Here is a 26,641-nt window from a genome sequence, read left to right on the forward strand (position 1 = left end):
GTAACATGCCCAGAATTAAAATGGCGATCACGCCTCCTTGTCAGCACACGGCTCAGCGCTACTGCGCTCTCTAGTTCTTATATACAGCTCCATGGCTGGGAGCTATTCACCGCCTTCACCACAAAACAAAAACATGATAATTCATACAGGACCAAAAAGAAATCAAAGATAAATGGGGAAAAAAAGACAAAAACAATCTGGCTGTTCTGAATGTGGTTGAAGATTTGTAATCACTGAAGAGGAGATCAGAAAGAAAATGAGTGAATACAGTAACTTCAAGGCACCTGGCATTGGTAAAATCCAAACTTTTTCTTTGAAAGGACTGACAGCATTGCACCACCATTATGCTGTGGCTTTCACAAAAATATTGAATGAAGAGGAGGACACATCAGACTGGCTAATGACTGGGAACACAAGCCTACTTCCAAAGACCAAGGAAATACAGCTTCCCAACAAGTACAGACCCATCTGCTGCCTAACAACAACATACAAATGGCTGACAGGAATCATAGCTGATGCCCTTTATGAATATCTGGACACTGGTGGCTACCTGGAAAATGAACAGAAAGGTTGTTTCAGAAAAAGATTAGGACCTAAAGACCAGTTACTGATAAATAAAGCTATCCTGGAGGACTACAAAAAGGAGAAACCTCAGCATGACTTGGATTGGTTACAACCCAAGTGGTTAATGCACTTGGTTTCAGTGCAGAAGGTTCCCGGTTCAAATCCCACCCCTGCCACCTTTCTCCATGTAATGTGGAGTTGCGTCAGGAAGGGCATCCGGTGTAAAACTTGTCCCAGTTCAACATGCAGATTCACCTTGGATTTGCTGTGATGACCCAAAGTGCAAAACAAGGGAGCAGCTGAAGGTACTTACTTGCCACACTCCTGGATCATGAGGTGCTTAGAACTTAATTTCAATTTATTTTCATTTACATAGCGCCAAATCACAACAGAGTTGCCTCAAGGCACTTCACACAAGTAACGTACAACCTTACTAACCCCCAGAGCATCAGTGGTAAGGAAATACTCCCTCTGAGGAAGAAACTCTACAACATTAATGAGGAAACAAGATCTTTACTGAGGAGACAAATGAATAAGTGGAACACCACTATCACCGTAAATCATACAGAGAGACAGATTATAAGTGAAGGCATACAAGTGCAGAGAGGCATATTCCAGGGAGACAGCCACTAGCTCAGGGGTATTCAACTCTAGTCCTTGAGGGCTGGTGTCCTGCAACTTTTAGATGTCTCTGCTTCAACGCACCGGAGTCAGTCAATGAGATCATTAGCAGCACTCTGGACAACGTGACTGCATACTGAGGAGGCAATTCGGCCATTTGATTTAGGTGTGTTGAACTAGGGACACATCTAAAAGTTGCATGACACCAGCCCTCAAGGACTGGAGTTGAATACCCCTGCTCCTGCCACTTTTATTCTGTCTCAGCATAGACCACTGAGCAAGATGTTGAAGGAGTATGACATTGAGTATGATTTGGGTGGAGGCAAAGGAAGGAAACATCGGGAAGTGGTGAACCATCTCCTATTTATGTATGACTTGAAGATCTTTGCCGACTCGGAGCAGGAACGCAGTCAGCTAGTGGAGGCAGTCATGACTTCTCCAAGGACATTGGTATGGAATTTGGACTGGATAAATGCTCTAAATGTCCAATTAAACGAGGTCAAAGGGAAGCAACAGTCAACATACAGTTGGTTGAAAGGAGCTACATTAAAGATTTGGCTGAGGATTCCACATACAAATATTTGGGTATTGAAGAAAACACTACAATAAAGCATAAGAAAATGAGACAGACAGAGAGAGAGTGTAATTGTTATGGCATATATTGTCGCCACGCCGATATATGCCATGTTCAAAGTCACCGGCACATATTGTCCCAATCAACGATATATGCTGACAGTCAAGGCACATATTGTCACTGGTGATCAGAGCTAGAAGTAAAACCTTATGTTTAACTGATTTTTTTTTCTCCCCATCTCTCTCTCTCTCTCTCTCTCTCTCTCTCTCTCTCTCTCTCTCTCTCTCTCTCTCTCTCTCTCTCTCTCTCTCTCTCTCTCACACACACACTCACTTGCTCTCATTGTGTCTCCCAAGAACGTAATAAAATCATTGGCATTTATTTATTTATTTATTTATTATGCTGCTTAAATTCAGCGAGTGCTGTTGACTGTTCTGAGGTCGTAGCCGAAAGCAGCAGCTTTGAGCATGGGAGGCTGCAAGGAACACCATCGCCGGAGACTGTCGCATGTCGACCACTAACCCATGCTGTGGGCAGCTGGCGCCCGAAGGTCTAAAAAGTAGGCTTCCCATGGATGCGCACCGGACCGGGTTTGGTTCTGGTGTTTTATCGCTGTGAGTGCATGAAAATTCACATTTATTTTCTTGCAAGCCTTCTCGACAGCTCCGTAACTTTTCGCAACCAGTGTGCACAGGACCGAGGAAGATGGTTTGATCCATCCTGTACTGGTGTCACATAATGCAGAGATGCTTTTGCGCAGCAGGCTTCAAAGCACCACATTGTTTCAGCGTGACTTTTAGCACTCAGGTGTTGGTGAATTACTCTAAGCGCTCGAGTGATATTGGCTCAGTAATAACAAAAATGCCGGGGCTGCTGCTGCTTCTGGTGGCGGTGACAGAACGGGCGTGTGCCGTAGACCTTGAACCCTCACACTGTGCATAAGCATGGTGACAATTTCAGATGAAATATTGGTTGCTGAGTTCTCTCGCGTCCCTCCTTTACTCACCATGGGTTTGCCAAAGTGTGCAGTTGAACAGAAAATGACTGTTGTGTGGTGATGTGAGACTTAAGTACATTTAAACAGGTCCTTTTTGCTGTGAAGTTCTATTAAGCTTGCATGATAATATATAGTTGTGTACATGCAGACGAGAATGAGTCGGCCTGCTGCCGGTGGAACAATCATACGTTGCGGCCACAATTCTTGTGCTGATCCACAGATTTACCCGTGAATCCAGCCAGCTTTTACCCACGAGGTGGGCGGATCCAATTGGAGCAAGTCTCTCTTGCTCTCTTCGATTGATTGATTTGGCAAAATATGTGATATGAAATAACAATGACAATATACATATATATACTTGCCGAGGATGGCACGAAAAAGCACAGACTAATTTCTGTCATGGTCCCCATGGCAACACAGGAAAAAAACAAAGACCAAAAAACACAAATACTTAAAAATGGCTACAAAGCCATCTATGTACACAATTAGTAAAATACAAAATTCTTATGACTTCTCTCTCACACACACACCTGTTGTGGCATATCATGACAGTATGTACCAATGCTAACATCACATATTGTCGCTGGTGCAGTGGATTGTATGTAGTGAAATACCGGACACATATTGTCCCTGGCGCAATATATGTCGCAATGGGGCCATGAATGTCGACATATATCGTGGTGACAATATATGCTGTTACAGCTGTCCCCTTAAAATGTGTTTATCTTGCAGGATTAAGATAATGTGGAGGTTAAAGTCTTTCTATAATATGATGCTGCATTAGAAAAGAGCAGCAATGGTTAGTGAGTGAAATATAATCTTGTTCAGCCAGTAGAACAATTTGCTGGTTTCTCAACTGTTTCCACCTTGGTTTAAAATTATCTGCAGTATCCATATTGGGACCAACACACACTTCTTGCCTTTTCATCTTTTAGTCTGCGGACAGTTCTTGGGCTGCACGCTATGACCGTTTATGCACAGCGGGCTACTGCAGGCAGGTATAGCCAGGTAGCGTTAATGTAAATCTATGCTACCAGCGCAGCAACGCCTCAGTAAGTGATAATACACCCTGATGTGAGGGTGCTGCCATACAAGCCACTCACTACACACCAGGAGCAATAGTAATCCATATAGATGTGATCCTAGTTGTTGGGGTGACGGGCCTTATGAAGAAAAACCTGAAACAATACCTTGAGACAATCCCTGGTCACCCAAGTGCCCACAAGGTGCAGTTATCATCAATTAAGGCAGAAGTCTCAAACTCGTTCCAGAAAGCACCCTCTCTGCCCTTTCTGGAATGATTTTGAGACCTCTGAATTAAGGGAACAGTCTCCATTTTGAAGAGAGCCCTCAGATACAATGCCAGCAATGTTTAGCATGCAACTACTCATATAGACCCCATGTCTGGGGCCCGTTGAATTCTATTAAAAAGAAATCCATCAGAATTAAAAAAAGAAACATAAAGTGTCCATCAGTGTGTCAGAAGATTTGGACTAAAAGGTGGTGTGAAGTAGTGATGTGTTTGGATGTTTATGATGTTTAACCTGTCAGCGAGGTGCTGCAGTAGTCGAGGTGTGAGATGGCGTCAGTGTCAGGAGTCCTGCTGCATACTGGGATTCTTTCTGATTCTCTGAATGTTGTAATGTCTTAATGTTCAAATGTTAATTTTGGGGAAATATGGACTTGATTGGGGTGAAAACTGACATTCACCCAAATGTTTTTTTGTTCCCTTTTTCACTTCTCAATTGATTTTGAGTGTCAGGGTTTGTTGTTGTTGTTTTTTTGTTTGTTTTTTCTTGATCTAAACACTGTTCACAATTAATCCTTGTGGAAATATGAAATTATAAATTTGAAAAGAAAATATGGACTTCTTTGGGTGAAATTCACACAAAATGTTTCTTCTTTCATTTGTGATGACTTTTGATTCAGAATAGTAATTTTTTTTGTTTTGTTTTGTTTTTAATGAATACTGTTCACAATTCTTCCTCTCAAAATTTGGAATTTTGTTGTAAACAAAAACAGATTTTTGGGGAAACAATAAAATTCACCCAAAATACTTCTTTCCCTCCAGTTTCTGATAAATTTTAATTCCATTGGTTTTGTTTGATTCATCAAAGCTCTGTTCTTCATTGCAGAATTTTGAAATTTGTATTTTGGGAAAATACCAAATTCTTCTCTACAAGAGTCAAGACAGAAGTCAGACTACCAGAGCAAGAATTTTAGCTGAGGAAGCTTCTGTGATTTGAAGCGAAACGTCCTCACGTCAAGCAACCCGGTCCAGTCGAAGATTCAAGCTTCTCTACTATGGAAACCACCTGGACAACTGAGAGCCTACACAGAAACAACTGTTGTTCCTGAAAAACATGAAATTCATCCAAAGTTCCTGAATTGCATGGTTTCTGAGAGTAAAATAATTCACCAAAACAAGATGAATTCAAAAAAATGTGCACATTGTCATTAAAACTTTGGAGGACTTATTTGTTGGGAGGTTCCATGATTTTCCTTTATAAATCATTGCTTGTTTCCTTTGTTATTCTTTTTGCTTAATGCTGACAAAGTATACTGTATTTGTTGTCTTTCTGATGCCTGATTGTTTTTCCCCCTTTGAGGTGCTCCATCCAGAGATGGGAGTGATGTCTGTTTTTGTAACCCTCCTGTCCTGCGGACCAGCAACATTACCTATACATTCGTTGTATGAATTTTTCTGTACGTTTTGTCAGTGGCATGGCCCAGGCCCTTTCAGTCTGGTCTGCTTGAGGTTTCTTCCTTGGATGTCGCCTTATCTCGCCGTTTCCTCATTAATTTAATCTAACACACGTCAGACTCCATTCAAGCTCCACTCCCTAACATTTGGTGGCGGTAATACACTGAGTTGCAAACCTCCAAAATAACTCGACAGAAGAAGATCCACCGAAGAAGAATGTTCCTGTTGTCGTCTGTGGCTAAAGCTAGTTAGCTGGAGACGCTGGAAACTCTTCTCAGATCAAACTTCACTCTGTGATCCTCGAATGTGTTTTTTGAAGAGCTCCAGAAACACAAAAGTCGACAGTAAACCGGAAGAAGAAGAAGAAAAGGCGAAGTTAGCCCGAAAAGGTGGAACAGCTGAGCTAACTTGCTAATGCCGAGATATTTGAGTTGGTAGAAACAAAAAAACATCGCAGAGCAGCAAGAAGAAACGAGTGGAATTAAAGAAGAGAATAAACTAGTCATCGTGCTGGATGCTGTTTTCAAGCCTGAAGTTCGCGGATCCAGAGCAGGTTTGTCCACTAAACTTTATCTTTGGCGCAAGGGGCCACTAAACTTTTTGGCGCAAGGCTGACACGCAAATTCGTGAAGCGTTCCATATTTTATTTTTTCCAGTTCATTTTCATCATGAATTATGTCTTATTTCATTATATTTTTTATTTAGTTTCCTTTTTGTCAAACAATTGGACTCTTTTTTACAGATTTCACATTGGATGAAAATGCATCACAGTTCGTGGCAGTCCGTACTGTAGCTCACAACACAACTGCTGGCTCACTGTTTTGTTTGCCAACTTTTATTTTCATTAAAACGACAAAAACTGACAACCAGTCATATTTTACATGACTCACTCAAACCCATCAGCTGTCATAATGCTGATTTTTGCAAAGAAAGCAGCTTCACACCATTTTACATTTTATATATATATATATATATAAAGCGTGTTGCTGTTAGGTTTGCATGTCGGAACCGGTTCTTTTCGGGTATCGTTAAGAAATGATTCGATCCATCGACATCAATAGCCTTTTTGCTTAACGATTCTTATCGGTCCTGAGTGGTCATTGTTTTTGGGGGTGGTTGTAAGGAAAATGATCATTTCTCTACATTGATTACAAACCCTGCGTTGGGTCTCTAATCAACCATTTCTGCAGCATGGCTTTGCTTTGAACCTAAATAAATAATCACTGAACTTAAGTAAAACTAATACATGTTATTTGGTAATTGTAGTAGTAGTACCCAAGTGCAGATACAGGTAGATGGTGGCCCCATCGAAAGAGTTAATAGGTTTCTTGGGGTGATAACAGATGATAAAATAAGTTGGAAATCTCACATAAAACATGAAAATTCAGTAAGGTGTATCTTATATATTCCAAGTCTAAGGTGGAACTATGCCAGTATACAAAGTAAATGTATAAATTGCTCATCCGAACGTAGTAATGTATAAAATCTACTCACTATAAAACGATAAGTATTTTTAAGCTGGAGTTAGCTTATTTTGACAGGCAGAATATACATATATTTATGTATGCTATATGCTATATATATTTATGTATACATATTTATGCTCCCTAACGTAAAATACAGAAAATGTTATACTTACTAGGCTATAAATACACTGAATACAATTAAAAAAAAAAAAAAACTTTGACGAAAAAAACAAAATGCGCAGTTGCGCGTCAGGCGAGTTACATCATCTCCCCATGTGCAGTTGCGCGAGGCACCTCATCTCGACGGGTGACGTCTTCAAGTCCGGGGTAGAGCAATGTGCGCATGCACACGCATGTGCAGTAGCGTGACACACCTCATCTCGATGGGACACCGTAGCTACACTGAGGGTTGGAATATGGTTTCCTTGAGGTTTTTGGTTGTAGCTACATCCAAAGGGCAGTTCATTCTAAAAGTATATGTGCAACTCTATGTTCAGAGGAGACTCATAGCCAAGGCAGAGGTTGAAGCAGTAGGTATTACATGTGCTGCAATTTGAAACAAATAAATATATTTATTAATTAAAAGGTAGAAATGGGTGTGGCACATTATAGAACATTCAGTACACTGAGAAGAATGTGGGACGTTTGATTGGTTGAATGTTGACTGCAATGCGTATTTCAGGTCAAAATGCATTTTCCTTTAATGCATCGCCACCTGCAGGTGAGTAAATGTAATTCGTTGTATATGAGTACGTCAACAGATCCATAAACTTTTCAGCTTGATAAGTTGTACAGTGTGACCCACGCCCCCTTTAAAATTATAACTCATATGTAAAAAGAAATAAAAAAAAAAATACAGTAAAGTTGGACTTAATTTAAACTTAATTTCTGCACAAAAGAGAAATTTCTTTCAACTTTGGTGGTATTTGATGGAATATATGGAAAGATATTAATTTTAATGATTAACTATATGATATGAAGTTTCAGCTCTGAAGGACAAACATTTGAGTTTTGGTGAAATTTTGAATAGCAGAGAAAGAGATATTTTCAAGGTCAATTTGCATAATGAGGCACACCCACTTAGGGTTCAACTCGGGCCTGGTTCCCAATCATACCAGGTGAATTTTGTGTAGTTTTGTGCCTGTTTTTTCAGATGATCTTTTTGCATTTGTGGCGCCCCCTGGTGACAAACCTTTACAAAATGTAGCATTTGTCCGGAGGCAGGATACTGAACTTAGTGTTGTCCTACGGTTGTCCTAGTAGTTTTGTCAAACATCACTTAGGATGTTTTTAAATTTATTTAATAATAATAATAATAAGCTTATATCCTTTTAATAGCAAAAACACTTCTGTTAATGTTTAAAGTTAATTATCTCATATGTAAATCAGCCTTTTTATTGAAAAATTATAATAATGCACAACTCTTTACATGCCATAATTATAGTACATTTTATAGTATATCTTTCTTTTGAAGTGGAAACACAATTTTTATTTTTATTTCATTCTTTTATTCCTGTATTCCTTTGTTTTATATCACACTTGCTTTGCCAATGTAAACGTGTGTTTCCTGTAGCAATAAAGCCCCTTTGAATTGAACTGAACTGAATTAGACTCATACTGCTGCTGGCTTTGGTTGGGGACAGAAAATGGATGGATGGATGAGAATCACACTGATTTCTGATCGTTTTGTTTGTTTTTTTTAGGTGGAGCTGTCCGTGGTGCTGACCTGCTGTTTCAGCACCAGACAGAGGTCCTGATTTACTGAGATCTCAGTATTTATTTTCAAAGCGTAAATGTGCAGTTGACTGTGGTAGAAATGAGAATTTTGCACGTGTTAATGAACACGAAAGTATTTTAATTGAGCACATAAGTAAACCTATAATTGTAAACAAAGGTTTCTGTACCAAATATTAAGGTCTGTTTTTCTATTGTATCAAATACTTATTTTATGCAGTAAAATTCTAATTAATTGTTTAAAAATTATACAATGTGATTTTCTGATTTATTTATTTATTTATTTTTAAGATTCTCTCTCTCTCAGTTGAAGTGTATAAAAATTACAGACTTCTCCATTCTTTGTAGGTGGGAAAACGTGCAAAATTGACAGTGGTTCAAATACTTATTTACCTCACTGTATCCGGCTGCACCTCCCTCAAATACTTCTCTACTACTCATATAAAATCACAACTCTTCTCTTGCCACTGGCATTAGCTTTCTTTAAGCCCACAATTAATCAGTGAACTTGAACTTATTCTTTGATCTTTGCTGGTTTTTGATGGATAAGTTGTTGAGATGTGAATTTCATGCTTTTTCTATGCGTTTTGTTAATTTTTCTGTGTCATTGGACCATGTTTCATTTTACTGGACTTACGTTTTGAAGATATCCGAGACTTCCTGTTTTTTGACAACCTGCAGTGGATTTTCTTGTATAACTTTGGCAGCTTTTGAGTGATCAAACTCATCTTTAAAACATAAGGCCTTGAGTGCCCATCAAATGTATGTGCAACTCCAAGTGCAGCGGATGAAACAGTAGGTGTTACATTTGCTGCAATTTAAAATAAAGTTATTTATTAAAACATTTTTCTTGAAATCCAAAAACAAAACTTTTTAAGAAAAAAGGGAATCGGTTTATTTTGAGGAGCTGGTGGTTATCAAACTGATACAAGAATTGGGGGGGGTGATAAAAAAAAAAAAAATCTGTGTCCGATCCCTACAATTCACAGATGAATTTATTAGAAAATATCTTTTTATCCATCCATCCATCCATCTGTTTTTTTTTTAAACCTGCTTATTCCAGTTCTCATCCACAGGCCAAGCAGGGTTTTGGTCCCACTTAAAGTACATATCTCTGGTAAATTGACTATTCTAAATACAAGAATTAAGAAAATGATGTATTGTTTTATTTATGGTGCAATTAAGTCAATGTGCAATGGAGAAATTAAGTCATAAACAGGGTCAAAAGTTAAAGTTACTCAAATTTTGATAAAAAGTGATGGAAATTACTGGTTGAGCAAAAAAAAAAAAAATAAATAAATAAATAAATGGAGTTGTTTTGACTGTGCTGAATGTTTGGTTCTAAACTAAAGGTCAAACATGGTCAGCATCCATTGGATTCTATGACATGTGACCCTGTGACATGATAACTGAGCATGACAGATGGTGCAAAATATTCATTTGTAAAACTGTTAAACAATATGCATCACCTTTTTACCAAAATTGGAGCAACTTTAACTTTAGACCCCTGTACAAACTGAAATGGAACTTTGTCACTATTTTTGCAGTTTTTACACCATAACGTTCACTCACAGATCATCCAAACTGTACCTTTTTGGAATATTTATCATCAAACAAATATTGCCCCAACATGGGTGTTTTATGTTACATGAACATAAGTGCAACATGTAGCTTCTACAACCCCAATTCCAATGAAGTTGGGACGTTGTGTGAAATGTAAATAAAAACAGAATACAATGATTCGCAAATCCTTTTCAACATATATTCAATTGAATACACCACAAAGACAAGATATTTAATGTTCAAACTGATAAACTTTATTGTTTTTGTGCAAATATTTGCTCATTTTTGAAATTGATGTCTGCAACATGTTTCAAAAAAGCTGGGACAGTGGTATGTTTACCACTGTGTTACATCACCTTTCCTTCTAACAACACTCAATAAGCGTTTTGAGCCTTTTGGGGATGTTCGTTTAATACGTAATCATGACACTCACAATTTGTGTCCTCACACTTATATAAAATCAAATTTTATGAGTGAACATATTCAAATCATGCAGTTTTAACTTAACATGCAAGAACTTAAAATCTAACTTGCTCAGTGAACACAATAAAATTATAGAAAGTATTTCCACCAAAGTATAATGTGTTAACGTAGCCAGAACTAATTCTGCTAAGTGACCTAAATGTAAATTTGTTGGGTCAACATGATGAATTTGTGTTACTGTTACTCAATTACCATGGTTCAGGCCAACTAGATTTGTAAGGGCAAATGTAACAAAAAAAAAAAAAGGAAAGAAAAGTAAGTCCCTTCCGCTTCTCCCTTGTTTGTGCTCGGGGTTGTCACAGCAAATCTGAGGTGGATCTGTATTTTGAATTGGCACAGGTTTTATGCCGAATGCCGTTTCTGACGCATACATAATTTTATTATGTTCCCTGAGCAAGTTATTTTTTGAGTGTACATTTTAATATGATTGAAAGATGCTGCTGCTTCTGGATCTTCAAGTGTCGTAGAGCTCGGGGTGGGAGTCTTCCTCCAGGCTTGCCATCATTCTATATGGCACCTGCTTCTCCGTTGTCAAAGCGTGTCACTGCAAACAGACAAAAACACACCGTCAGCACACACAAGGCTCTTCAGTGATGAAGCTGTGAATGTCTCACACATCAACACTCACTTTATCTCCCAGAATCCTGTTCACAATGGCACCGTTGGTGATGTTGTATTCCATCTCGACGGCTCTCCGCTGCTCCCGGGCAAAAAAGTGAAAGGCGTTAGGAGGCCCTTTTTTTTTGCCTGTTTCTTGGAAAGCTGGGTCTTTGCCTTTCTCTTCTTGGTCTCTCTGTTGGAATACAAAAACAAACAAAAAAAGGATACATTTTCAGGTCTTCACATGAAGTATTTTGTGATTAATGTTGGTGCCAGTGGAATTCCCCAGAAAAGTTTGAAAAACTATTTTAAAATGAAACTGTTTCCTGCATTCTGGCCTCTAAATGCCACCTGAAGATGGACGTAATTTTTAGTAATATTAGCTTTACTAATCCTTCACTTTTGTGTCCTGCAACCAGCCACAGGATCACAGACTTTACATTTTCCATATTCTGATGCAGATCTGGTGCTTTGACTGTTGAGCACAATTAGTTCACTCACGTTTAATTTAGTCTTTTCTGCTTCTTATTTTAATGAGCCCAATAAAACAATAAAGTCAATTCTTGTCTGTGGCATGTTGTTAAAATTGAACACCTCATTCCTGAATTATCTAAAACAAAAAAGAGGTGACGTGAAGAGGAGATTCCAACATAAGATGAAGTGTTGAAAAGCGATGTGTCATTGTGTTTCTCTTTAATGTGTGTGTGACTTACAACTGTCCAACAGGCTGCTGGCTCCCAGCTGAGGTTCCAGGTGTAGGTGTGGAAACATCTGCCTGGTCCATGGAGGGAAACCACATCTGTACAGGCTGCAACATACAAAAAGAGAGAATTAGCTGCAGGAGTTTTTCAGTGAAGACCTGTAGGTCATCCAGGTCCTGTGGAGAGTGAGGGAAGCTTCAACAGAACACAGACAGGGACTGGGTCATCATGTCCTTCCATGGCCTCATTTATAAACCTCTGCATACAAAAACTACATGCACGTACACAGGCAGAAATGAGCATGCACAGTCCATGAAGTTCTACAGCTTCATGGGGGGGGGCAGAGAAGGATTTTCTTAAAGAAGATGTCAGATTTCAGTTAGTTTGCCAGAAAGCACATGAGAGACTTAAGCTTAAATGTGATCTGTCTACTTGTATGAAAATTATTCTGTCAGATGATATTCCTACTGAGGGTGAGTGCTTTTATCACTGTATGCATTATAAGCTAGTCATTAGCTGTTATTGATGTCATGGAAACAAATCCAAAGAGGACCACTTTTTATTTTGAAGAACACTGAGACAAGGCTTTGGGATGAAGGACTTCTCAGAAGTTTTCTGCCAGAAAAAAAAAGTTTAATATGGATATGAGACCAGAGCACCAGATAAAAATAACAGTGCACTGTTTCTCCAATCACAGCTACAGAAGCCTTTTTGCAGCATGTTTCCTCAACCTGTTTGTGTTATCAGTTTTTTGCAGTGATGTATATACACATACACCATCATTAAGGCTACCTGTGGTTCTTCTGCAGGGGGAAGTAGAAGGGCAGAGAGGCTGTCAACTGGCTCTTCTGTCAACAACGCCTCTGCCGCTGCTGCTGCTGCTGCTGCTGCCTCTGCCTTTTCCATCTCCTCGATGGTCACCTCTACTTCATCCCACCTCATCTGGGAAAGGGTGTCCTCAAATGTCGTCAGCAGATCAGCCCCATGAAATGGCTCCATGGGGAAGCCTGTGGGTCAGCTGTCTGGAAGTTCTGCTTCATTCAATAAGCTGACTGGTTTCCTGTGACACACATCAATGAAAGTCATCAGTTCTTTACTTGGACCTCTGGGAACCATCAGGAACCCATGTCTGTGATGATCAAAATCAGACTGATCAAGGCATTTACCTGATTGATCAGAATCAGTTAAATTAAAATTGAATCATCAAGTAAGTGCACGAGCCTTTAAAGCATTTTAACACTTTGCTCTAATGAGGTTATTGACACAGAACATCAGTCTTCCTGTTTGATAAACTTGGAGCGGTAAGAGGTGCCGCTCACAGTTGACACAGTGCGAGTTCTCTTTTCCACAGCCCAGTGTTGGTAGGTGCGCCCCCTACAGTTCATAATATTGTTACACAATTCAAGCAATCTGGAGGAACTTCAGTGCATAAAGGGAGCAAACTGAAGCGGAAGCTGGGGGTGATGGCCAACCCCACCACCAGGGGGCTGTGGCCCACACTTTGGGTATCACTGCCAAAATTGTTGAATGTGCCAGCATTAAAAGCAGTTTTCCAAAATCAGTTCATTCACCTACAGGTTCAAAAAATGGTCTTGTGTAATTGCATACAATATATTATTATAAATTAAATGCAGGTTGCCTGGACAACAAGAAGGTTTTCTTTATAATTTGGACAAATTTACTGTCATTAAAAAAAAACCAAAAAAACATTTCTACTCATCAATTTCCTTCACTTTCTTTCCTCACAAACAAATCCAGATGAAGCAGGATGTGTATTTTTTTTATTTTAAAAAATTATTTGGGCACCTTTCAATTATCCAGTTATAAAAGGGACCATTCCAGATTCTTTCTTTTCTTTTAATTTTTTTGAACAATTACAGGTGAGTAGTTGACCAATAATAATTGATGAATAGAAACTAAATTGAATCCAAGTGTGTTTTTCTGTCTATAACCACTGGTATACAATTTTTAGAAGTCTGCTTCAGAAATAAAATGTGCTATTTATTATAGATTTTGGCAGGCTGAATATGACCCTGAAAATGGCTGATTGGCTGCTGTTTCCAAGATGTTTAAGTTGTTTTATTTTAACACAATTCAAGCAATTTGAAATAATTTCAGTGCAAAGACAAAGGGAGCAAACAAGCTGAACACCGGTGATCTCCAATTCCAACCCCATCAGGAGCTGCGGCCCTTTTACCTGTTGCCTAGACCAGTGATTCGTACCGCACGTGTTGCTAACGCACCGTGTAGAGACAGTCGAGTTAGTGGTGCGTGACACGTGACACATGACAGTGGTGTGCCGCAGGATTTTGTAAATATAAAAAGGGTGCCGCGGCTCAAAAAAGGTTGAAAATCACTGGCCTAGACAACATGAATGTTCTCTTTAATTCATACAAATTTACTAATGCAAAAAGTTATTTCTACTTAGATCTCAGATTTTTTTTATACATGCATAAAAAGCAATTTTCCAAACACTGCTTTCACCTACAGGTTCAAAAATGACGTGTAAATATAAATAAAATCTAGGTGCGACAAACAATCTAACCTGTTTTTGTTTACTTCCATCTGTTGCTTAGACAACACGAACGTTCTCCTTTTAATACAAATTTGCTAATGCAAAAAGTTATTTCTACTCAGATCATGTTTCTTCACTATATTTTCCTCGCAAACAGCAAATTCAGATGAAACAGGATGTGCATCTTTTATAAAATTAGCGTTATTTGCGACCTTATCCTCTTTACACTAACGGTTATGATCATAATTTGTTTTATATTTTTTAAAAATCATCTCAGTTTACCTGTTTTACTTGTAATCCCACAAACAATTGCTGAAGAAGTTGCTTCTTGTGGAAAAAACTCAGACAAAAGTTATTTTTTTGATCGGAGCTGACAGCTGCGTGAACCTCCGTCTGGTTTCACCAACTCACTTTGCGGACTGACACATTTGTATTAACGCGCGCGCTATTTAAAGGTACGTGTGACGTCATATTTGTGTCCCTGAACAATTTTAGTGAAAATGCAACTTTTGTTTTAAAATCACACACATACACACAAAAAAATCAAGTTTGAAATTAAATTAACTCGTGATTTCTGTTGTTAAATCTACTTAATTTTAAATTATTTCAGGTTTAAATCAGGGAAACCCAAATAAACACAAAGTACAGTTTGTTTTTTATACATGCATAAAAAGCAATTTTCCAAACACTGCTTTCACCTACAGGTTAAAAAATGGCATGTGTAATTACATTTAACATATTATAAATAAAATCTAGGTGTAACAATCTGTTTTTGTTTACTTCCTACATGTTGCCTAGACAACACGAACATTCTCTTTTTTAATACAAATTTACTAATGCAAAAAGTTATTTCTACTCAGATCATGGTCCTTCACTATATTTTCTCACAAACACTAAATTCAGATGAAACAGGATGTATATCTTTTATAAAATTATCGTTATTTGCGCACCTTATCCTGTTTAATTACACTAACGGTTATCCTAACGGTTATGGTCGTAATTTGTTTTATATTTATTAAAAAAAATCATCTCAGTTTACCTGTTTTACTTTTGCAATTCCACAAACAACTGCTGAAGAAGTTGCTTCTTGTGGGAAAAAACTCAGACAAAAGTTATTTTTTGATCAGAGCGGACAACTGCGTGAACCTCCGTCTGGTTTCACCAACTCACTTTGCGGACTGACACATTTGTATTAACGCGCGCGCTATTTAAAGGTACGTGTGACGTCATATTTGTGTCCCTGAACAATTTTAGTAAAATTGCAACCTTTCATGGTTTTAAAACACACACACAAATCAAGTTTGAAATTAAATTAACTCGTGATTTCTGTTTTTAAATCCACCTCATTTTAAATGATTTCAGGTCTTCAGACAGAATTTAAATCAGGGAAACCCAAATAAACACAAAATACAGTTTGATTTTTTTTTTTTTTTTTTTTTTTTTAGATGCATCAAAAGCAATTTTCCAAACACTGCTTTCATATACAGGTTCACAAAATGGTACGTGTAATTCCATGTGACATATAAATAAAATCTAGGTGTGAAAAACAATCTAACCTGTTTTTGTTTACAGCTTGCGATATTTTAAAGATGTGACGTCATATATGTCCCTTAACAGTTCTTGTAAAATTGCAACCCATTTTCTATTTTGTGTATATTGTCTGCATTTATATATATGTTCATTTTTGTATTTTGAAATGCCAAATAAAAAAAAGTCAAATTGCAAAATCAATTTTGAAATTAACTCATAACTTCTGTATTTTTAATTCACCTCATTTTAAATGATTTCAGGTCTTCAAAAATAATTTAAACCAGCAAAACCCAAATAAAAGTTATAAAAGGGACCATTCCAGATTCTTTTTTTATGACATGATGAAAAATTATATGCGTTATTTACTTTAGATGTTGGCATGTTGAATTCAAATGGTCAGAATGGCTAATTGCTGTTTTGAAGATATTCAAGGGTGATTAACTATGGGCACTATTGGCCTTGTAAATGTAATTTCCACCACACCATTGCCTTAGAATATAAAGCACCTTGGGGCAACTGTTTGTTGTGATTTGGCGCTATATACATGTGCTCTGATGTCACTGTTTATCTCCATAGAAACTACCCAAACAATCTTTCAAACTGTTTAAAGGGACATTACAGTGTTGTGGAAATTACGGCAACAGTGTGGGACAACTACATTTTGTTTAAAAAAATCACAACAGTTGTATGACACTGAATACCCCAATTATGTTTTGATTATTTTACTGATATTTTATTCAGAGATATTTTAAAACATTAGAAAAAAAACGTTTCTTTGCCATTCATTTTTATCATTGAAGATCAAAAGTCTGGGTGTGGGACAAGCACAAAATGGCAATATTTGCATATAATGATGCTGAAAAAAGGTGAAAAAGTCATCATAGACTACTAGAACAAATTTCTTAACACACTTTCATTGTAAAGATAACTATAAAAGTGTGAAATGTCCCCTTTTTTCTGTTTTTCATACAATATGATCAAAGGACATAAGTGCCCATAGTCTAAGAATCACCCTCAAGTTTTTTTAAACATCTACATAATTATGTGTCAATAGTAGTTTTCTTGATAAATCATTTGTGTTTTTATGTTTCTCTGATTGTTTATTGTAGTATTTCACCAGTGGCCCATTGCATAAAAGTAGGTATTAAGTAAGGGTATCGTGGTTATCCTGGCTTAATTTATCCGCGATCTGGTTTCACAAAAGTGGGATACGTTATGGCATAAGTCACCATGGACATTTATTCTGTGGAGCTAGCCTGCTCAAGACCAGGCTAAATTCCAGGATCTCAATCAATCAATCAATCAACTTACTGAGCTGGACTGGAACTTCTATGTAAACCACAGTGATGCAGTAATTCAAGGCAGATTTTTGTTGTAAAACAAGATTTTGTTGCATTCGTAAATTCTTGCAAAACTGTAAATTTTTGGTTTTCGTGTGCAACAATGTAATTTTATGTCCTCCTACAGATGAAAAGTAGACAAAGAATATGGGATAATTCTTGCACTAAAAAGAACCGTTTCCTATTTGTCAATCCAGCCTCCAGCCACACAGTCTTTTGTATCACCAGTTTTGTGTATACTAGCACAGTGCCCTGAGGAAGTTTGCAGAGGTGGACAAAGTCACCATTAAGTCATGAATCAGCAAGTCCCAAGTCAAATCTCAAGTCAGCTTGCAAACAATTGGTGGTCGGGTTCATAAATTTGTTTCCTAAGTCATTTCTCACCCACTACAGTACTATCCCCCCGATCCTGTACTATTCCAGTTTATTGATTAATGTGTCACGAGTGATTGTATCAAAAGCTTTTTTGAAATCAATGAATAATCCAACTGCATATTGTTTGTGATCCAGACATTTAAACTTAGTGGGGTGGGGGTAGATTGGTAAAATAAAGATATTAATTTCTGAATTCAAACAATCAGCAATAAATAATAAATAACATGTAACTGGTCTATTTTTGTTGAACATGATGTTTGGATTTGTTGCGTCAGCTCCCAGAGAAAGCCTGGGTTTCTTGAGCTCGTGTCACAGTGCAGAGCTCTGGACAGGTGAAGAAAGATCACACACAAAAACAAAACACACATTAACATTGAAAACTTTATGTGAAAAAAAAACAAACAGCAACAAAAGACTGCTGAAAACAAATCGGCAACAAATGTGATGGATCCAAATGTGATGGATCCAAACATCTCATGTCTTCAGTCACATGTTCTTCACAGTCATTTGGAAACGTTCGAGCTACAGAGATTATAATAAAGGACTTTATTTTAAAAAAAAAAGTTGAGTTAAGGTGGTGAAGATGAATAAAAGAGCCACGTTATCACTAGAGCAAATATTAGCTTAGCGTACAGGGCACTGGGTGCAAAAACGCACTATGAAACTCAATTCTAAATCCAGAGCTTCAATAAGTTCTTAAAACATGAATCCAATCAAATCTCAGAGCTGCAGCGGTTTCTCTGTGGCTCCGCCCATTTCTTCATGGCGAGCGTCAGCAGCTGCACGTTGGTGAGCCGAACCAAAGTCAGGCAGAAATGTCATCCAACACAAAATAACTCGGAACCACCCACCTCAAAAAGACACGTGAATCACTCAGGTGACTGTGACGCTCTGTAACCCGGGACTACAGTCAGACGTTCCTTCTAATTTGTAGGGACATTTTTAGAGGACAGATAATCATCGTGGCAGTCCCTCAGCGGTGAGGAAGACGCATGGATTGATCTAGAGACGCCTGTGCGTGGGTTTGTTTCATGTGGGAATGTCACTGCACGCCGACAAACGCATGATCCTCAACACATCCTTAACCCGGTCAAATGGCTGGAAAATCCCAGACGATTGCAGTCTGAGGACCTGCTGCAGCCTTCACATGCATTGGGTGATCCACTGCTGAGGACTTCTTGTTTCACCAGAACCCTGTTAACAGTTTCATGTTGGGGGTTCCTGTTGGTCCTTCATGATTAGCACAGCAGCCACGGGGCACACATGGTCCCCACTGTATTTCACCCCAACAGGCCACCCGTTACCCAGGTGCCACAACGTGATTGAGGGGACAGATTTCAACACTCACAGGACAGTTACTGACAAAAATTAAAACTTTATTTTGAACTTTGTGTGCACTTTATTATAGAACAAGCAGTAAATACTGTCTTTACAGTTTAATGGGGCTGTTCCACAAAGTATTGTTCCTTCCCGTTTCATCCCGAATAGTAAATTGGGGCACGTTTTGAAGCATCACAGTAACTTCCTGATCCATCTTTGTAAATCTTGAACAAACTTGGTATTTGCAGTAATTACGCTCAGCATAGGCACCAGATTTGAAATAGAGTTCCAATTTTTGAACAGTTTAAAAATTTCATCCCGATTCTTGAAATGGTTGTATGTGTATTGTATGTCGTAACCTCCAGGTATTCATAGTCCTAACGGCTTCAATCATGTTCAAACGTCTTTAAACAAAGTGTTCATAGTGACTACGGCTTAGAACGTGGTGGCGTGTGCTCCATCGGGGTAAAAATTGGAAGCAGAAGCAGTGTTTGTTGTGGTTTTTGATCATTTCTGGCTGAGGGCACAGCTCCTTTTTAATTTTTGGTTGGGTTGCCAGGTCTGCCAGGTTTTATCAGCCAGCCAGATAGAAGGCAAGCTGGATTCAGATGGTCATCCCTTTTTTTTTTTACACTCTTTTGGACCATGGGTGGTCATAGTAGAATGGCGCCCTGTGGAACAGCCCTGTTATATATATTACAGGCGCAGGAGCACCTTGGGTGGGCAGACATTCAATCATCTTAACACCTGTATTTAATGCCCCTTTTGACAGATATGTGTTAGAAATCATGACATATGGATCAGTCACATAGTACAGCAATGAAGTTGGCACCATACCCGCATCCATGTGACAGTGGGGGCCTCCAGCGCTATGTACAGGCAACCGGTGACGACATGGACTCCTGTCACTCCAGCTGGGATCACAGCTGGAGTGACAGATTAAGAAGAGTGTCTTGGAGCAGGGACACAGATCACCGAAGCAACCAGTCAGTCCCGCTTTACGACAACTTTCGCAACATCCACACTTTGACTGAGGCATTTTTTTCGACGGAGTTCTGTGGATCTGAGGACACTGATTTGTATATGTTATACAGATCAGTGTCCGCGGGCTTATAAAACTTGCACGATGTTGTAAAAAAAACAAACAAAAAAAAAAACGCTTTGCGATAGGCATTTTAAAAACTCAGTGACGATCACAGAGTAAAACACCAACACCCACCCCCTTCTCCCCATGATGAAATCCCTGGAATTCCTTGGATCTACTGAGTTTTCACAGTCCTGCATATATACTGGTCCATGAAACCCAAACCATACTGAACTGCAAAAAGCAGACAAAGAATAACTTCACCACATGACACCTTTAAATGTGTGTTTTGTAAAAGATGAAAACCTACATGAACAGAGTTTTGCCGAGTTACAGGATTTCTAAACTCCGGTACAGTCGAGTTCAGCCAGGCCGCTCTTCACCAGAGGCAAATGGATCAACTCGCCATCTTTGTACAGCAACACCTTCAGCTCTGGTTCCTGAGCCTGAAGGGACGACAAAAAATAAAAAAAATATATATATATATATATATATATATATATACATACACACACACACACAAATTCATTAAAAAAGTAAATAAAGTAAAGCTGCACAATAAAATACATTTAGTCTCTACAGACTCAATAAAAACCACAGAGTACTTTGACTTGACCTGGGCCTCTGTCATTATGTCTCCACAAAGAAATTTGTCCTCTGCTTTTAATCCATCCTAATTACAGTTAGACACAATCCGACCATGAGCAGCAGCGGCCAGCCACAGTTTGGCACCTGGGAACAAACTCCAGATGTAGAGATGCTGCCTCGTCAGGGGCAGAGAAAGAAGAAGACCTGAATGTGCATGTTTTATTGGAGAGAGGAAACCGGAGTGCCAAGAGAAACCCACACAGACACAGGGAGAATATGCAAACTCCACACCGAAAAGAACCGGACAGGAGGTGAACCCTAGAGAGTGCTGTGAGGCTGAGTGCTGTCCACCGAGCCACCATGATCTCCATGTTTGATGTTTGTTCAGTGATGGTTTGCTTGTTGTGACACAGGATAAAACTGGAAGCAAAGCAAAAACAAAAACAGAACAATGTGCAAATTGTCAATACTGTGAAGAAGGTAAGGTGACCCTCAGGGGCGCCTTACATTGTTCCCTTACTAACCTTACCTCGCTCAGCGGGTTAGTAAGGTTAGAACTTACAGTGCCCTTCAAAAGTACTCAACTTCATATTTCACACATTTTAATTTGTTTATGCCATTTGAAATAGAAAATATACAAAAAATATCTTCCTTAAACTTATACCAAAACGTTCTATTACTTATGCAGGCTTTTACATTTTTAATAAATTTATATCAAGTTGTAGAGATATGCTTTCAGTTTGAGTTTAAGGAAGATAATTTAAATTTGTTTTTTATGTTTTGTATTTGCAATGGCATAAACAAAATATGTGAAATACCAAGTGCTCCAATATTTTTGGAGGGCACTGTACTCATGTGAAGTACTTTGTGGCAGCTTTGTTGTGGTTTGGCACTATACAAATAAAATAAATTGAATTATTCCACCCTTACAGGTGGCCCTTATTTAAGGATGAAAGCAGCAAATGCTGTTCCTGCTGGTTGTAGTACATTGCTGTCTGAAAATCTGAGTAAAATGAGTGTTCCAGATGTTGTTAAGAAGAACTGTGTACTTTAATTAAAAGACTGACTGAAGAGGGGAAAACACATAAGGAAGGGCAGACAATGAAAACAACAGAAGAATCTCAAATGCTTTAAAATAGCAACTAAAACCAGAAAGACATGGAAGAAAATGTAAAACCGCCATTCAAATAGATCGAAGAATAGCCAGAATGGCAAAGACTTAGCCAATAATCAGCTCCAGGGTGATCAAAGAAGAACTAAAGTTACCTGTGAGTACTGTAACAATTACAAGATGCCTGTATGAAAACAATGTTATGGAAAAGAAGAACCGCAAAGTCCAATTGTTGAAAAAAGGACATACGCCGAAGAGGTTACAATTTGCAGAAGAATACACTGACCAACCTGAAGAGAAATGGTGCAAAATTTTGTGGACTGATTAAAGCAAGATTGTTGTTTTTGGGTCGAGGGGCCACAGTTTGTCAGCTGTTCCCCAAAAAATTGAATTCAAGCTACAGTCCACTGTGATGACAGTGAAGCACGCATCATGATATGGGGATGTTTCTCATTCTATGGTGTCGGGTCCTGTTTATCACATACCAGGCATCATGGTTCAGTTTCAATACATAAATATATATGAAGAGGTCATGTTGCCTTATGCTGAAGAGGAAATTCCCTTGAAATACGTGTTTCAGCAAGACAACAACCCAAACACTCCAGCAAGTGAGCAGCATTTTGGTTCCAGACGAAGAAGATTAATGTTCTGGAGTGGCCAGCCCAATCCCAGGACCTCAATCCAACAGAAAACTTGTGCGGTGGCATCAAAATGCTGTTACTGAGGCAAAACCAAGAAATGCAGGGGGAGTATAGAATGTAGTCCAATGGTCCTGAGCTGGAATACCTGTTCACAGGTGCCAGAAGTTGGTCGACTCCATGCAGCACAGACGTGAAGTAGATCTCAGAAACAGTGGTTATACAACTATTAGTTCAGTGATTCACAGGAAAGATAAATCTTTAAGTATTTTTCAGTTTATACTAAACATCGAATGAGGCCGAGTGAGAATCTGCGATATTCTTTAAATCACAGGCAGACTATTCCTCAGAAGCTGAAGGACTTTAGCCATGCTAATGCTCTCCAGAACTATTTTACTGAACAAAAAGTGTGAAAGACCTAAATGACATGGTGAGATGGTGAGGGACTTTGCTCATTAATGTCAGCAACATAGACATAGTATTTACTGTTGTAAATTACATTGATCATTTCTTCACTTTCTGTAAATTAATAAATATGATACTTTTTTATTGTTTTGATTTGAAATAGAATGTACAGTGTTCCCAATGCATTTATGTGTATGGAAATAGAAGCTATTATAAGGATTTGAGCTTTACGCACTTTTTTAAACACACTGCTATTAATTTGAACACAACTGTATATAGACCTGGACGCCCACTGGATGAGTTCTTATCTGAGGATTCCATAAGGTGAAACAGATGAGGATCTGTGACTTAACAGGGATGACATGTTGGCCCAATGCAGGCTACTTTCTCAGCCAAGGGTGGTACTCATTTACAGATGGGTGGACTAACTCCTTATCTGCTGAGCTACTATAATAACACTGAATCAAATCATACTATAACCAAGTGATCAAAATAAAAATCAGTTGTGCTATTATAATCACACATTCTATATGTTAGTCTATACATGTTTCGTACCACGACTGAGGCTGTGATTGTGCCGTGGAGCAGGTCGACTGTGTCTATTACAGCCTTCATGCTCCACCTGGGGCTGTAGGGCAGCACATCCTCCTGCGGTCTGACGGCGGGGGGTTTGAAGCCCATGAGGTGGACTCTGAGCGCCTGAACTGGAAAGCGAAGCAGCTCAGCTGGCATCTGGCGGAGCCTAACAAGAAGAAGAGCAGAAGGACAGCATCAGTGTAACATCTGCAGGTCTGTGACAGCCAAGATGATCCAATGGCTCTCAACACACACAAGGAGTGAATCCATTCACAGTCTGAAAGTATTAGAACAACGCCAGGTCTTTTGTTGCTACACACTGAAGACAGCTGGGTTCAGGGCTGCTGTGATGATGGATCACTCATTCACATGCATCACAGTCACTCGTGGTCTGGGTACCTGGCAGCTGGACTTCTCAAATGAGAGAAAAAAGAACCATTAACTAACTGGTGAGTAAATACCTGTGTGGAAATCAGTTCCCTTAATTCTGTGTTTCTTGTGAACAGAAGTTAAGGGTCTTTCACACAGAGCGCTGGATTGCTCTAAAACCCATTATTTTCAATAAAAAGCATCGAAGCGTACCACCGAGACCTGAAGGCAGAGAGCGAGAAGCACCGCGACCGGGCCCCCGCTGGGAGAAGGTGAAAAGCGGCCAGCGTGGAACCGGAGGTGAATACCAGCAAAGGGTCCGAGACAAGCTCCGGGGATTTAACCGACAGATCGGCGCAGACAACGAGGAGTGTTAAGTTATTCTTTTTCCTATTTGGTAACCTGAAACAGGACAGTGAGCAGATTTTTTTTTCTCTTTCCCTTTTTTTCCTCCCCCATCTTTAAAGTGTCTATATTGATCACGATCAACATACAGAGGAGATTAACTGATTTAATCCTGCCTATTTTTATTTAAGAACTAGGTAGTCAGTCTACAGAGTCTGAGTGACAGCCACCCACATAAATGACTTGAGGGGGCCCTGCCACCTAGTGGTCAAAACATCCCCCTACACAAGAGGTCCACGGACAGCCTCTTTGATGGAAGCCCAGTTTTTATTATTTACTGTATTTCTTTATTGTTGCAGCCGTTCTGTGCTCATTGTTCATAGAAACTTCTTTGTTTGGGTTTGGGAGCATACGTTTGAGAGGACTCTGGTACACACATGCATAACAAGGAATTTAAGGTTGTCTCTCTCAATGTAAATGGCCTGACTAGTCCTATAAAAAGGAGTAAAATAATATCTATGGTAAAGAGGGAGAAGACACAAATTATATTTTGGCAAGAGACCCACCTAACAAGCCAGGAGCATGACAAAATAAAGAAAATGGGTTTTAGACATACCTATTTATCATCGTTTAAAACAGGGCGCAAAAGGGGTGTAGCTATCCTGATACCAAATTCTGTTCATTTTGAGCCTCTGTCAGAAACCAAAGACAAAGAAGGCAGGTTCATAATGGTGAAAGGTAAGTTAGATGATAAAGAGGTGACTTTGCTAAATGTTTATGCACCTCCAGCTAGTAATAAGGTGTTCTTTAAAAAAATATTTGAACTAATTGCACTCCAGACTGGAGTTCTGATTTGTGCAGGTGACTTCAACATGGTTTTAAACCCAAAGATGGACACATCTAACAAAAAAAGGAAAACCACCAATATTGAAAAATGGTTTAAAAGAAGAGTTCTGTTGTGTGGGCCGCTGAAGAGGAGGTACTGCTGGCCCACCACCACCAGATGGCGCCCTGCTTGGAGTGCGGGCTTCAAGCACGAGAGGGTGCCGGAGCCACTGGGAGTGACAGCTGTCACTCATCATCAGCACCAGCTGTCACTCATTCATCTCATCACCATCACCATAAAGGCCGGACTGCAACTCCACCTCCTCGCCGAGAAATCAGCTACCATTCAGGTAATTCTCTGCTGAACCTTAATTCGAGTATTAGTCTGATCTCTTTTTGCAGCCGTTTTCCTGGGACGGATACCCTGTCTGCTGAGTTGGCGTTTGGTGTGGACTGCGACGGCTTCGCCTCCCACCCCACCCAGATAAGTGGTTATCTCAGGAGCTGCACGAGTGTGTGATTGGAGGTGCTCCCTCCTAACTGTATACAGACTGTGGGATTACTGAGTGTGCGAACTCACACTCATCAGGACTGTCTCTGTTCTCTGCCAGCAGTACCGGGTCTGACTGCTGAAGACAGCGGCCACCTGGGGCGCAGGGCTTGGCGGCTTCGGTGTTCTTCAGCTCCGTTGGTGGTGGAAGCTGTGTGGGATCCGGCTCTTCTCTCGCCAGGCGTCTTCTATCGTCGAGCCTGCCCACACGTCACTTTGTGTATAATTGACAGTCCACCATATTGTTATTGTCTGTACGTCGTTGTGCGATTCACAACATTAAATTGTTACTTTTTGGCTTATCCATTGTCCGTTCATTACCGCCCCCTGTTGTGGGTCCGTGTCACGACACTTTCACAACAGGATTTCTCGGCCAGCGTCATGGATCCTGAGGGGCGTCAACCATCGCTTGAACAGCCAATGGAAGAGCGAGGTGCACAGGCGCCAGCAGGAGGCATGTTGGGTGAGCTGCAGCACATCTTAACCGCCTTTACCGCTCGGTTAGACTTAGTTACCGAGCAGAGCATTGTTCTCAATCGTAGGATGGAGGCTCTCACGGCCCAGGTGGAAGCGCATGCTCAGGGCGCTGCTGCAGCACCTCCTCCTGCTGACCGTGTGCCAGAGACAGACATTCCGCTGGTCGTTCAACGAACCCCCCCACCTTCCCCTGAAGCATACATAAGCCCTCCGGAGCCGTATGGAGGCTGTGTGGAGACGTGCGCGGACTTCTTGATGCAGTGCTCGCTCGTCTTTTCACAGCATCCCGTCATGTACGCGTCAGACGCTAGCCGGGTGGCTTACGTTATACATTTGCTTCGAGGAGAGGCACACGCCTGGGCTACGGCGCTCTGGGAGCAGAATTCACGGCTCCTAATGGTTTACACTGAGTTTGTGAGGGAGTTCCGACAGGTGTTCGACCACCCTCATAGAGGCGAGACCGCTTCAAGCGTGCTGCTGTCGATACGGCAGGGGCATCGGAGTGCAGCGAAGTATGCAGTCGACTTCCGCATCGCGGCAGCGCGAGCCGGCTGGAATGCTGTTGCGCTCCGCGCCGCCTTTGTAA

The 26,641-nt window shown here is 39.8% G+C and overlaps 1 protein-coding gene across 1 annotated transcript in view; it reads right to left on the reverse strand.

Moving 5' to 3' along the window:
* Positions 1-20,489: 20,489 nt before the first annotated feature.
* LOC117531560 (RING finger protein 17-like) overlaps positions 20,490-26,641 on the reverse strand; it is an 89,318-nt gene continuing 83,166 nt past the window's right edge. The window contains 2 exon segments of the mRNA XM_034194681.1: positions 20,490-20,617; positions 23,469-23,655. Coding sequence (XP_034050572.1) covers positions 20,513-20,617; positions 23,469-23,655 — 292 coding nt within the window. The 3' untranslated portion in view covers positions 20,490-20,512.

Source organism: Thalassophryne amazonica, chromosome 18 (genome assembly GCF_902500255.1).
Source record: "Thalassophryne amazonica chromosome 18, fThaAma1.1, whole genome shotgun sequence".
NCBI classification, from domain to species: Eukaryota; Metazoa; Chordata; class Actinopteri; order Batrachoidiformes; family Batrachoididae; genus Thalassophryne; species Thalassophryne amazonica.